General features: G+C 39.2%; 1 protein-coding gene across 1 annotated transcript in view; it reads right to left on the bottom strand.

The window, feature by feature from the left end:
• Positions 1-14,655, bottom strand: part of LOC132382388 (protogenin-like) — a 142,569-nt gene that overhangs the window by 14,582 nt on the left and 113,332 nt on the right. Inside the window, exon 12 of the mRNA XM_059952529.1 lies at positions 145-240. Within this exon, the coding sequence (XP_059808512.1) occupies positions 145-240 (96 nt within the window). The remainder of the gene's footprint in view (positions 1-144; positions 241-14,655) is intronic.

A 14,655-nucleotide genomic window follows, 5' to 3' on the forward strand; every position in this document is an offset into this window, starting at 1 on the left:
AATAGCCATATCATCTATTACTATTTAATGTATGTTATATTGGCCAAAGATTTCGGAATGGAGGCAGTATATTTGGAAGATTTATTTAAATTATGAAATCTTAGATGGAGAAGTTCCAGCGATCAGTAAGAAGTGAACACTTACACACACATCTGGGGGTGCTCACAGTCTGATCTGCCTGATAACCTTCACCCATGTAATTGTATGCCAGCAAGCGCATATGGTACTTCCTTCCAGGGTCTAAATCGGAGGAAATAATAACAAAAACACTGAATATCCAAACAGCGATGATATTTGTGATATTGAAAACTGTTTCCACACTTTCACTGATGAAAAATGGTCTACCATTTAAATTGCAAACTTCTTTACTCAAATACACGCTAAACCAAGGCAAATGTGAGGCATTGACTAACAAATGTCTTCTTCGAAAAATTAGATGGAATTGGTAATAATTTTGAACAAATCTCCCCTGCACACAGGGGGGCCCTGAACACAAGCAAAATTGCAAATAAAATCCCAAATTCAATAACATTCAGTAACGTCCCCCAAACGTCTGCAGCCAGTTATTCCCCCCTTTGTATGAGACTTTATTGCAAATCTAACTGGTTGTCTTTTGGTACCGAATCGTAATTCAGTATGCAATTTTGCTGATCAAGTCAGCTTTATTCTGTTATAGTTACAGTGGACACTTTCCATTCAACTTTTGCCTTTCCCAACATTTTCCAATAGCAAAATGGATCTAATTCACAGTTATCGAGAGTACCACGATTCCTTAAATATTTTAAGCTGACACCAAAAAATCCCAATATAACATCAAGAACAATTTTAAAACCAATGCCTTCTAATCTTTCTAAAAGAAAGCACCAATTATTAACACTTGGTTAAATATGTAACCACCAACAACAACCTGGTGAAATCACAGGTCATTTCTTTGAAAGGAGCTGGTGCTGTCTGAGGGCTTCTAGCAGCATCCCTGTTGAGGGAGCTGGTGCATCAGATGCAGTTTTACTTTTCAAATAAACCTTCTATTTAAACTTGCTCAATACTATCAAAGCCCTGTACTTCTTGGCATCATTCCAAGGAATCAGACATCCCAAGTTAGGACTAACTGCCATTGAAAAGTTCAATCAGACCCGATGTTAGCACAGCCCCAATCTGTATTTTCCAACACACCAACCATGTGGAATCTTCTACATATTCATCTTCCTTTGCAACCTAAAGTGATCTAGTCAACTATATGTAGTGCCACCTCAATAAGTCATGTGACCAACCACATTTCAGTTATTTTTGGCCTTTTCTTCGTGAATTTTAGTACAATAAGTGGAATTCTGTTCTATAATGATGGGTCAGCTCTTTATACAAGATTATAAAAATCCACCTAGCTGGTTAGCTCTCTTAACATCTTGCCTGCTTTCTCTATGTTTACTGGTTAGATTTAGTCATCTAACTACAAGAACAACTGATTCTGCATCATTATGACTAATCCCATTCCCTGATCATCCCAACACTGAACGTGTTTTTTTGCATTAATGTAATTCAACTTGCCAATTTCATATAAAAACTGGAAACTGAGGCCTATATGGTAACTATATAGTTACCATTTAGGCTTTGTTACCACCAGCTAAGGTTATGCAATCTTTCCAGGTGCGAAATGGTTCCCAAGTTAGAAAGTGTTGCCTCTGTGCACACTGCACGAGGAATGACAGGATGATGGTATGGACATCGTGCAAGTCATGCCACAACATAGTTGCACAAGACCCTCCAATATATTGTTGCAGTTTTAACCTGAAGACTAAAGCCTCCTTCAGCACTAATCAAAGGACCCAGGCCTCTACGGGCACTTTATGTCCATTCTTCCCCAGATAGTGCTTTCAACTAGGAACATCCCTAATCATGACCACACAGTCCCACTCCCCACAACTTCACTGTCAACATCCTCACCAATCCCACCATTATTTGCATGACCTCCTCAAAACAAGGCCTGCTATCTTCCCTCCCTGCCATACAGAGTGGCAAGCTCTCTGTACATCCAATTTGTGCTCCCAGTCGAATTATTCAACCTTGTTTTTAAAAGATAAAGTGGACACAGAATTGGATACTGCATTTTGAATGCACAAAGACTGCCTATAAATCATTAGCTGAAGCCTGTCTATTCAACATGACATATCCACTTCAGCACCGTGACAGAGACCATTTATTGTAGCAAGCAGAGGCAGCATTTTTGGGGTTGGTGGAATCCATTTACCTCTAGAAGTATTTGGTCAGATACTTCTGCAAGTAACAAAGCCAAATGCTATTCAGAGTAACCAACATCAAATTAACAAACTCTGCTTAGCCTCCATGTACAACTTTCAGTACCATACTTCCAAAATAAACCACAGAGTAAAAGCCTGCAGTTGTTTAACAAAACAACTCATTTACATGGGACCCCTACTGACCTGTTGAATACCAGAGGATGACCACACTAACCATTTATCATACTGTCAAATAGCTTAAAATGTCTGCTGGCCTGCTGAGTGGTTACCCTGAGTCGGTCATCATTCCATTAAATGGAGACAACTGAAGGTCTAATGTCAACATAGAATTCCCCTTCCTCAGTGAGATATTGCTTAAAGCAATAGTTTACACAATACAATCTAATGCAGGAGGTCTCTTTGTAAATGCAAATAATTCATTCCATAGCATTATAAAATTTAAGATTTTCTTATCCAAAACTGAAAAGCACCATTATTTGGATTTTAAATGCCTTCACACTCTACATGAATGAAATCTGTATGAATTTAAGCCAACACAATATCCATTTTTTAAGAAATTCAAAATGATAAAACCACAAACAAGTCAATCTCATTTACCAAGCATGGTTGGTAAAAGCCACTTTGACAATCCTGCACTTCAGAAGAGAATGGGATAAATTTATGCTTTGGTTGGAGGAGGTGGTGATGGTGAAGAGAAGGTATTTGTATTATTTGTGTGACTGACTTATAATCCGTTACAGGCTTAAACTTTTGTTTACATTACAGTTGGCAAGTATTGTTTACAGGATACAGGCCATTCTTAGGATTTATCTGTATTATAAAAAAGATTAAACCAGTAGTGGATTTTAACAAGAGAGTAAGCAAATAGGGAACTTTTTCCATGAGAATACCCATGTATGAACATTTTCCAGCAGAGGTCACTAGCGAGTAACCAGGAGCTTTCTGTTCCCCAGCCACAGGCACCAAGGATAATTCAGGCAGCCATTCACCCCCCCACCCCCAGCTGCCCCCACACCACCACTCCATTCTCATTCAAGATAAGCCAACAGTAGTACAGTCTGTTTGGCTCAGCCCATCCCAGTGCAGAAACTTCAGTTTTGTATTCTATCATACACTTATCAGTGATCGAATGAAGAACTTGTGGTTATCAGAATGAAAAGCAAGTTTAACTTGTAATCAATTCTAAACTAATTTCTGAAGCTATTTGACCTTATAACTTAAGGATTTCAGTTACAATTTTTGAACAAGGTATGAATTATCAAATAAACAATTCCACTGTGCAAGGAGAGAAAAACCAGTGAGCTGCTAACTTTCTCAGTAGGACAAAACTCTTACCTTACACAAAATGCCTTAGAGGGCAAATGCAGTAAAATCTTAAGGTTTGTGCCTCCAGACTCCCTTTAGTGAAAAGATTAAATAATTGTACTGACAAATTATAGATCCTACAATGCAAAGTACATGTACTTTAAGGTAAATAAAAGGGTTAATGGTTTGTGAAGTGATTGATAGTGCACCATTGAAGAAAACAACAGTACATTCAATTTACTGAGATTTTTAAAATTGCCAAACCAACGTTAAGCAATTTTCATTCTACACTTCAACAGAAGTACCAGATTTCTTACTTTAACATCCCCCAGATACAGTAACAAAAGAACATAAAACCGAAAAAAAAATTCAAAAATAAAATCAAAATCAGATAAAGCAAGTGATTTCCACCCAGGGTGCTGGAGCTCTTATTTCACAGCACTTTTCTGCTGCTGCTGCTAATGGATCATCTAAAACAAAAGCACATCTTCTGCAGTTTTAATGGTTTCTCGGTAACCAGATAACCTGCAGGAGGCTTAGCTGCAGAACACTTGCAATGCGTTTAAATAATCCCCATAAAAGTCGAGAGCTACCACTTTATCAGGAGATCCATTGCAGATCATTATTTATTGTGTACCATCTAAAAGTGCGAAAAAATCTGCATATTAAAACAACAACTTTGACTGGAGAACCACAGAATTAAATATTGCCATATTAGTGTCTCCACCATTACTGAACTGACCATTGTCATCTCTTTCTTGCTGGAGGTAATTTGTTTTATTTAAATGCTCAATGGAATGAACAATCACAACTGCTCCAGTATAGTTTATTTTAAAAAAAACAAGTAACCAGTGGAATTTGTATTGTGTTTCAGCGTGAAAGGCAGGTTAGAAAAACTCTAAATGAAGGCGAAATGTGACATTTACTTTTCACGTCACAGATCATCTTAACGATAAACAGTTTCACTCTTTCAGTTTGAGGAGGACAGACTTTGAAATGAAATAAATTTGAGAGGTAATAACAGCCTTATTGGAAGTTATATTCCAGGACAGTTTTAATTTTTGTCTGAGCCTTTGAAGTGTGAACACAGAGGGATTCAAATGGCAATTATTAGAACAAAGTTAGTTCAGATACAAACGCCACATGCTAACAAGAAGAGTGCAGCCACAGTAAGACAGGGGCTCAAAGTTACGAGGTAGTCATTTCAAGCAGCAGGAATAACAAGCAATGGACAAATGTGGATGGGTTAGTGCAGTAGTTGGACTTTGACACAATGCTTATCCCCTACAGAAAATATTCTGCAGAAGAACATCTTTAACCATATTCACTTGGCTGTAAGTCTCTCAAGCCTGTTCCAGAATTTAATGTTATGGTAGCTGATCTCTACTGGCATCAGCCCCTTCCCCTGAACCAGTTCCCAATATCCCTACATTCCCCCTCTATCAAATACTTAACCGCCTCCACTTTAAACACTTCCAACGATCCAACTTTCACCACTTGCCAGGGCAGAGAGTTCCAGAGATTCACCTACCTCTGAGAAGAAATTTCTACTTTCTTCAGAATTAAATGACCAACCCTTATCCAGTAGCTATGCCTCATTGCTCAAGACTCCTGTTGATGAAAATCATCTCACCATCGACTCTGTCAAACTCCTTTAGGCAATTATATGTTTGAATAAGGTCAGCTGTCATTCTTCTGAACCCCCTGAACACAGACCCAAACTATTTACTCTCTCTTAATAAAATAATCCTCTGAACCCAGGAATTCCCTTGGTGAGTCTCCTTTATAATGCCTTTAACGTTACTCTATCCATTTAGGAAAGGGGATCAAAACCATGTATAATATTCCAGGTGGGGCCTCACCAACACCCTGTACAATTGCAACTCCTTTGCGGTGAAGGCCAAAATGCGGTTTTTTTTCTCCCCCCTTGGACCTGCTTGCAAAATTTTTGTGTTTCATTCATGGTCAGCACAAAATATCCTTCAGGTCTTGTGGTAAAATGGATCTTGTGGTATGGGTTTCTCACCATTTGGCAGACGAGGCCTCCTCATAAGCACCAGAACCTTGTCTGGCTGGCAGTGTGAGAGGCTTCTCCATCAGATCCTTCCAATGTAGAGTCTCATTCCTTGCCCTCAACAAGATAATCATCCTCCTCTTTGTTGAGCTGTAAATTTACAAAGTGGTCTAGGAAAGGATGCAAGTGCCCTTGTTGAGGCTTGTCCCAAGCAGCTGTATTATAGGCCATTCTGGTCTGTGGGCTGTTCCCCAGGGACACATACTAAGACAAAGACCAACTGCTGATGGAAGATCATTAGCTGGGGAAGAAATATAACCGAAGGTCTTGCCTCAGCTCTACTGAGGGGCTGTGCCCTGTGAAACAACCTTCAGATAACTGAAGGGTGTTCTGTTCAGAGGCCCCGAGCAGCATTAGTGCTTTATACATAGAATTTAGAACATGCCAACATTTTGAATGCACAAACATGTAAAGAAAGCATTACACTGTTTTCTATTTCCTTAGTATAACTTTTATGAATTTTTTTTAAGTGCAGTGGTTTAGAACTAGAATGAGTCCACTGCACAATTCTGTGAACTTACAATTCTGTTGAAGTACTCAAAAATTTTTGGACCTAAAACATTAATTCTTTCTCTCTCCATAAATGCTGCTCAACCTGCTAAGCATTTTCAACATTTTCAGTTTTATACTCAAATTATAATCTGCCCCTACCCTTCAATTCCTGAGGGACAGCTATACTGAAGACAGAGATATGGATTGGCCATCAATCTGACTCTTCACCCAAGCAATAAATATTGCCCTCTTAACAGCCAGAACACCAAGTGAACATTGATGGTAGTGTGCTGGTACTGGCAATTGCTTGGAGCTCTGGAGCTATTAATTTTCTCCTCTGTTTTGCCCCAAGGTAGAAAGGGTGATTGAATTGGAGTCAACTCACTCAGGACAGAGTGGTAGCAGATTGCACCTCATCACAATTTATGTTCCTAGACCAGACATCCAAAAGTACATCTACACTCCAAAAAGTTGGCAATGCCATTCCAAAAAGGAGTAAATGCCATAAAGTAATCACCATTACTTAACATGAATGAGCTATAGTTGCTTATAAGTTATTTTTTATTGGGCACACAGAAGTACAAGTTAAAAAGATTGAACAACTGCCTTTGTTACGTTAGTAAAAACATAATCTATTTTCAGACATTAATCAATAAGGCAGTTGGACTGTCAGATCAAATCTCTGCAAGATCCAGCATCCGGTTAACAACATAGTAAACCCTAATGTAAAACTACAGAACTTTGCCACTGTTAGTGCAAAAACAACAATTCCTTACTCAGAGCAAGACAAATCACCAGCATGTCTACATGCTCAGTCTGTACAGCAAAAGCATGTGCAATAGATATCCCAATTAGGTGTGTAATGAAAGCACCATTTAATCAAATTACCATCTGAGGGTTTTAGCCCATTACTTCTACCTACTGAATCACAAATTGTTAATTATTCAATATTTCCTTTAACTTGGTTAAATGGACAAACCATTTGGGGAAAAATACTTGGTTTTCTTTCTTTAAAATAAAGAACTTGTTATGTGGATTCTTAGGGACAATGCCAGACTGTGCAGGGTGATCTTGTAATGAAATAAAAGGTTCTAGAAATGCAGAATGGATATGCTTGCCCTCTCCACTCCTGAGACATTGTTGGACATGCTAAATCTCTCAAACTAATAAGACAATGTTTCTAAGGATTTTTGAAGAGTCTTTAATATTTTAATGCACGTCACAGTTCGTAAGGCACAATCTTACACATGAAACAAATCACCCAGATACAATCTAAAACATCAGTGTAGCAGGGCAAAATTTAATTGATGGTACATTTTGTAAGAGAAGCCTCGGGGACCACTAACATTTAAAAGCAACTTGTATAAATTCAGACAATGGATCATAGTAACAAACCCATTGCTGTGGTATTCCCAAAACTCTAAAACCTAAATTAATGTAAATTAGAGTAGAAATATTAATAGATTTTGAAATATAATATGTGAAACAGTTTTGACCCAGTGGCCTGCCAACACACTAGAATGAATTACTACAACTTTCTGTGCAGTTGTGACTATCATCTTCAATTTACCCAGTCCCTGCTCAAACATGGAAATCTTTCAACAGGTATTGCATTCAAATGTTTTATCAAGTCTTTCTATCAATATTTTTAGATTTATTAATTCAATATCAATCTTAAATTTACACTTTTCATATGATTAGAAGAAATAATTTTTTACCAGTTTCCTTTCCAAACTGCACCATTCCCTTGGCACCATTGTTCTTCTCATATTGAGATACCCAACTCGATTCAAATAATATTCTTTATTTACCTTTCCTTTTCATTCTATTTAAATCCAAACCCAAAAAATCGCATCTTTTCTACTTCTATTTGCAATCCAACTTAAAAGATGCAAATTTAACCTAGCATCTCCCAATTCTATAAAAAATATTTTAAAAATCATTTTTATATTTTGATCTACCAAGTTTCATCAGCCCTTGTGGTCATCTATCCATTCCCAAATGATGGGTTTTTCAAAAGAAGTTTAGTATTTCTTTCAAAATGGTACATTTAGTCCTGAATAAACTGTTGAAACAAATACACCAATATGTAAAGAACACCCAGACAGGAATGTATATCAAGATTATATCAGGACATTGTTGAACGGAGGAAGGAAATGTGCAGCTGGATCCTGGACTTCCTATCAGATCGCCGATGGGTGATAAGGATGGGCTCCTGCACTTCTGCCCTTCTGACCCCCAACACCGGTGCCCCCCAGGGTTGTGTTCTGAGTCCCCTTCTCTACTACCTTTTACACCCACGACTGTACTGCCACCTACAGCTCCAATCTGCTGATCAAATTCGCAGATAACGTGACATTAATCGGCCGTATTTCTAATGAGGACCAGAAAGCCAACAGAGGAGAGGGTTGATACTGACACAGAGATGCCAGGATAACAACCTCTCCCTCAATGTCCAAAAAAAAAGAGATGAACGTGGATTACAGGAGGGCTACGGGACAGCTTCTTTCTACAAGTCACTAGACTCTTAAATTCACGTCTGTACATTGCGACTGAGACATTACGCAAAAATTTTTATTCCCTTAAGTTGTAGGATGGATGTAAGATTTAAATTAATTCAAATTCAAGGAAGGGATTGAGTGTGAATCTAAACAGTGTGGAGAATCTGATTTATTTTTCTAAACCAATGTATCAACTCTGAACATTGCACAGTAATATGCCAAATTTACTCCTTAAGGTGATAACAATCAATGGACAAAAATCACCAAATTGGAAACTAAATAAAATGGCAGATTCTGAAATCTGAAATAGAAACAGAACTGCTGGAAGAATTTCACAAGTCAGGCAGAAAGAGAAACTGGTCAACATTTTGGAACTGGGAAAACAGAGAGGCACTAGTTTTCAAAGCAGAGCTCCAGTGAGGAGTGAGATGCAACACAAAGGACACATGGAGGTATGTTAAGACAGACCAAGTGATAAGTAGCAGGAGCACTGACGGTTAAGGAGGCACGTTATAGAAAGGGAAACAATGAGAGGGCATTTTACAGGAAAGGTGGAAAATTTGGTGCTCATTCCAGAAGGCTGCAATGTGCTCAGATAGATGTTGCTTTAGTTTACTTCCCGCTGCAGGACTGCTGAAGGGTGCATGTTGCAAGGAAAGATATCCACCAGCTACAACGGAATCGCATCATCAGATTCCCTTCCCGCACTCCACTCTTACCTTCCAGCGGATCTGTGAGGGCCGGGAGTGATTCTCTCTTCCCACTCCTGACACTTCTCTGTGCAATCATTGAAGGTTCCTCCAGCTCTCCCCTCACCAACTTCCAGAGACCAGAACATCCCTTCCAGATGAGTCAAGAGGTTCACATGCAACCCCTCCAGCCCATTCTACTTCTTTCAGTGTGGGACTACAATAGTGAGAACAAGTGCACATTGAACTCTGTCCCTGAGCATGCAGTTACATGCATTCCAGTCACTTCCCATTCCCACACCAACTTATCCATCCTCTGCTTTCTCCAATGCCATAGTGAGGCCAGATGTAGAGCAGAAGAGCATCTTATTCCACTCAGGTAGCCAAAAACCCAATTGTGGGAACATCAAGTTTTCTAATGTCAGGTAATCCATACCCCATCTTCCTTCCCCACTCCTTGTGGCTTTGGGCTTGTACACGCTGGAATTAAGGAGATTGAGAGGGGATCTGATTGAAACATATAAGATTATTAAGGGATTGGACAAGATAGAGGCAGGAAATATGTTCCAGATGCTGGGAGAGTCCAGTACCAGAGGACATGGTTGCTTTCAAGAAGGAGCTAGATAGGTATCTTATGGATAGGGGAATCAAGGGATATGGGGACAGGGCAGGAACCGGGTATTGATAGTAGATGATCAGCCATGATCTCAAAATGGCAGTGCAGGCTCAAAGGGCCGAATGGTCTACTTCTGCACCTATTGTCTATTGTCCTACTAGGTTCTCTGCCACTTTGTTCATTTTTACCATTCCTCTCCCCTCCCCTCCTCCAATCCCTAAGTGGTAGGTGGGAAAGAGGCCTGGTAAAAAGTGAACAATATCCAGACTAATTATTCTTCCCTATCTAGTACTGTCTGTCAATCATTCTCCTACTATCACCTCTTCCTCCCCCCACCCAACCCCAGGTCCATCTAAAACCAATATTTTACTCATTTATTTCCACTTAATGTGTCTCAAAACTCTTCCCCTCCCCCCATCTGCCCATAATCCACTCCCCACCCCATACAACTCATCAGCCACTGGCTCCTACTTCAGCATTCCCCTCTCCTCCACTTTCCATCTAAATTCAACACATAAACCATTCGGGAAGGAGGACCTTTCAGAGGGGCAACAGTGGAAGGCCTCGTTGGAACAAACATAACCAAAGAAGAAACAAAGAAAAAAATTAATCTTAGGATTTACTTTTAGTTTAAAAAAAAGTCCTTAGCATATAGATTTAATAAGGTCTTATTCAATAAGACACATTTCATTATTGGCCTTTAATTATCTTAGCAGTGCCCCATGGTAACACACACTGAACAATATCGTCAAATTTATAGTCATGTGCACAAGTACATGTACAGGCAGGTGCAATGAAAAACTTACATCAGATATAAAGCATTCACAAAAACAGATTAAATACACAGTAAATCACACAATGAACACAATTAAACCAAAAAAGCCAGTCCACGCAGTCCATTTTAGTGATCAAAGAGGTCCATATAACCATATAACAATTACAGCATGGAAACAGGCCATCTTGGCCCTTCTAGTCTGTGCTGAACGCTTACTCTCACCTAGTCCCACTGGCCCGCACTCAGCCCATATCCCTCTATTCCTTTCCTGTCCATATACCTATCCAATTTTACTTTAAATGACAATACCAAACCTGCCTCTACCACTTATACTGGAAGCTCGTTCCACACAGCTACCACTCTCTGACTAAATAGCTTTGCATATAGTGTATATATATTGTAAATAGTAATAGTAAATAGGTCATAGTATTGTTATGGCAGATTGTAAGTGTAAAGACTTGTTTGGAGGAAATTCACCTTACCCATTGTGTAAAATATACCAGTGACAGCTATCCCTGGCAATATAGACTAAAGTGTTCAGAGATGCACATTTTCTCCATTACAACCACAGTCACACATTCCAGAAGCTGTGAAAGTTCCTAAAAGGAATGGAGAAAGGACTGCAAAAATGCATCCTTTAACTTACAAGTTCCTGATGTGAGTCAGAGCAGAAGTTTGCATAATTTCAGAATTCAAAGCACACCTCGGTCTAGATAAGGGGAGCTTTTTTGGGTTGGGTGAGGGAATACATTGGAAGTAGAAGGGAATTCAGTAACCTACTGGTCAGTTTCCTTTGCTGATAATCACTCCTTGACTTGTTTGATTCTTCAGATATTTTAATGCTGGACAGAGAACAGATCTGACCTGTGTGACCTCACACATCTCTATCCTCTAGCTGAGAAATAAAGAACCATTAATTTGGTGGGGGACTGGAGAATGACTGGCACCCACTGAAGTCAGCAAGACCCATGGGACTTGGGGAGGTGAAACACATGGAAGTGAAGCACAGCAGCAGTGTTGAATGTGAGTGTGCAATTGTGTTTTCACAACTAATGGTCCTCGTGTGTTTACTCTAATATCGTGTTTGTGCCTGATTTCTTGTGATTCTGAAACTCAGCAGTTCCCATCTGATGCAAGGATTGATACTGACCGGTCAGTAAGTCATCAATCACACACAGCACGTGTAAATACCGAATATGGATCATCACTCCCTGACTTGTGCTTGATAGTTTGGATATTTTAATGCTGGACAGAGAGCAGGTCTGACTCTGTGACCTCACGCTTCTCTACCCTCTGCCAAATGTGACAAGGGACTGGAGAATGGTTGGCATTTCCATCATAGTAGTGAAACTAAAATACCCACACATACTCAAAAGCAGAGTTCTGACCTCTCTTGTTCCTAGCCCAGAGACACTGAAGCCAAATAACCACAGGATATCAGAATTTAACACCATGAGCACAATCTCATTCAGATATTTAAAGATTATTCTTTTTAATTAGCAAACCTTCCACCTTAACACTCCAATCATTCACAAACTGTAATGGTGTGAATGGGAGTCCCAAGTGGTGATATAAAAGCCAGTATAGTCAACATTTCACTTTGAACATTGCCCAGGAACACGTAGGGGACAAGAATAATTCATCATTTAAAAGTTGCACCAATATGTCAGTAACGCTGGCTACTTGCCAAATGCATCATTCCTTGCAATGTTTGCTAACCATTTATTTTCATTGACAAGCTGTAAATAGCTTTGCTTCAAAAGGAAGGCGAATCCCTCTTCTGTTAAAAATATTTGCAAATCTCAAAAGTTCTTCAAAAGAACTGAGCTGGCAGGTCATCGGTGAGGGCACGAGGAGGGGAGGGGGGATGAATCCGGGGTCAAAACCATGGAGAAAATGTTTTTTTTCCTGAAGGGTCATTCCATTTGTCCTAACCTTCATTTAGTGGTGATAAAGACAAAGGCAAACTTTCTGAAAAACCAGACCTCTCAATTCTAAAAAGGTCCCCTCTGGGACCAAGCAACAGATAAGAGCTGGCTAGACAAGACAAAAACAGTGTCTACACAGACAATTTTACTGCCACTGTCTTTAGGTTTGAGTACTTCATACAAGATGGGGCTTATCCTAGTTAGGTATGCAAAATTAGAGTCCATAATCCAGGATAAAGTTTTGATTGAAAGCAAAAAGTTAATGCCTTCTATGTGGTGCCATTTCAAGTGAGCTCACCGTATATTATCCAGCAGCAGTAGTGGCTAGCCTGTTGGAGTGAATTAGTGCCCCAAGCTCATTCTCAGAATACAATAAAGCTGCAGCAATTATGCAGGAAAGAATCCAACCATGCTAGATAGTGACATCTGGGCCATGCCCTTTGACACACTTAGAATCTGCCCTGCTTTTCCAGCAATTGGGAGACTGAGATCTGGGGGACTGTAAAGGGAGTGGCGACACAAAGTCAAAAGCAGGCAGTATGATGTTACAGAAACCTTCGAAAAGGTTAGTTTTCCTACTCATAACAACCAGATTACTGATATTGTTGCGTTTGAGAAACCATTTAGGAGCTGACCACCACAAAGCAAAGCAAATCCTTACATCACTTACATCAAGAAGCAAACATTTCTCATGTCTTGCAGCAGTGTTAATATTGTGAAGGTGCCGAAAACTTTAAACTCCTAGCTGGTTGTATTTTAAACTCACATTCAGTCCACATTAAGTACTGCCTACACTCAATATGTAATGATTGCTTTGACACAAATTGTATTTGCATTTAAGATGAAAGGAACAGATGTGCCCGATGTGCAAACTCCTTAATGCTGCAAGTCTCAACTGCAAACCAAACTCCTGGCTACATCATTTATCCTGGATCAACAAACTGATATTTGCAATCATAGTGTAAACCTTAATTGGAACTTCTATTGTAAATCCTTTTATTTCTTCATGGTAACCTGATGTTTATGATTTATTTGTGTAATCCTGCCTATCTCAAGCCTTTGTTCTGTCCTTTGGAAGGCCTTCGGGTCAAACACTCCCCCACCCCACCCCCATCTCCAAAAAGAAATGGTTCCCTATCTACTGAGAATGGTTCTTTACCGGAGAGAAAAGATAATTTTAAAATTAAAAATCATTAAGGGTGGTCGAAGAATGATGTAATAATTCACAAGGAAATAAGTAATGTTACTTAATGTATGGAAAGGGTTGATCAGCTTCAGAATGCAACATAAACCATTCTAAATGAAAGTGCTTTGTGCAGAACATGCCATCAGGCCTAAAAATACACATTCTTCTAGAATAAACATGGTCTATTAGTTTTTCATGGGTTAACTACCATTGTGACCTTGTAATAGAATGAAAACTTACATTTATAAATTAAGACAACTTTGATCTGATACAAAGAACACAGACTACAGGACACAAGTATTCAGACTCAACAATACAACTTCATTCATTGTAACAGCTCTCCAAAGGATGCTCTCCCTTCTGTGTAACCGAGACTCAATAATTCCGTAATAACGATTTAACAGTTAGAATTTTTATTTTTGGTTTTCAGAATCTGTCAAGCATGTTTCAACCATCAACTTTTCATTATGTGTTCTGCTTACCAAGAAGTAACCTTTGAAATGGTCCAAATGGACAGACTTCAAACACACTGTACATTGTTACAAACTTTTGCTTCTGCGATATTGCCTTTAAATGACATGATTCAATAAAGATATCAGCTCTCACCATGGTATTAGTTTAACTACAACATGAGAAAAATTGTCATGATAATTGTTGAACCTGAGAATTGTCTCCAACTTTGGATGCTGAAAGATCTGTTCAAGTAAGTCACAAACAAGAGAAAATCTGCAGATGCTGGAAATCCAAAATGCTGAAGGAACTCAGCTGGCTAGGCAGCATCTATGGAAAAAAGTACAGTCGATGTTTCAGACCGAAACCCTTCAGCAGGATTGG

Source organism: Hypanus sabinus, chromosome 28 (assembly GCF_030144855.1).
Source record: "Hypanus sabinus isolate sHypSab1 chromosome 28, sHypSab1.hap1, whole genome shotgun sequence".
NCBI lineage: Eukaryota > Metazoa > Chordata > Chondrichthyes > Myliobatiformes > Dasyatidae > Hypanus > Hypanus sabinus.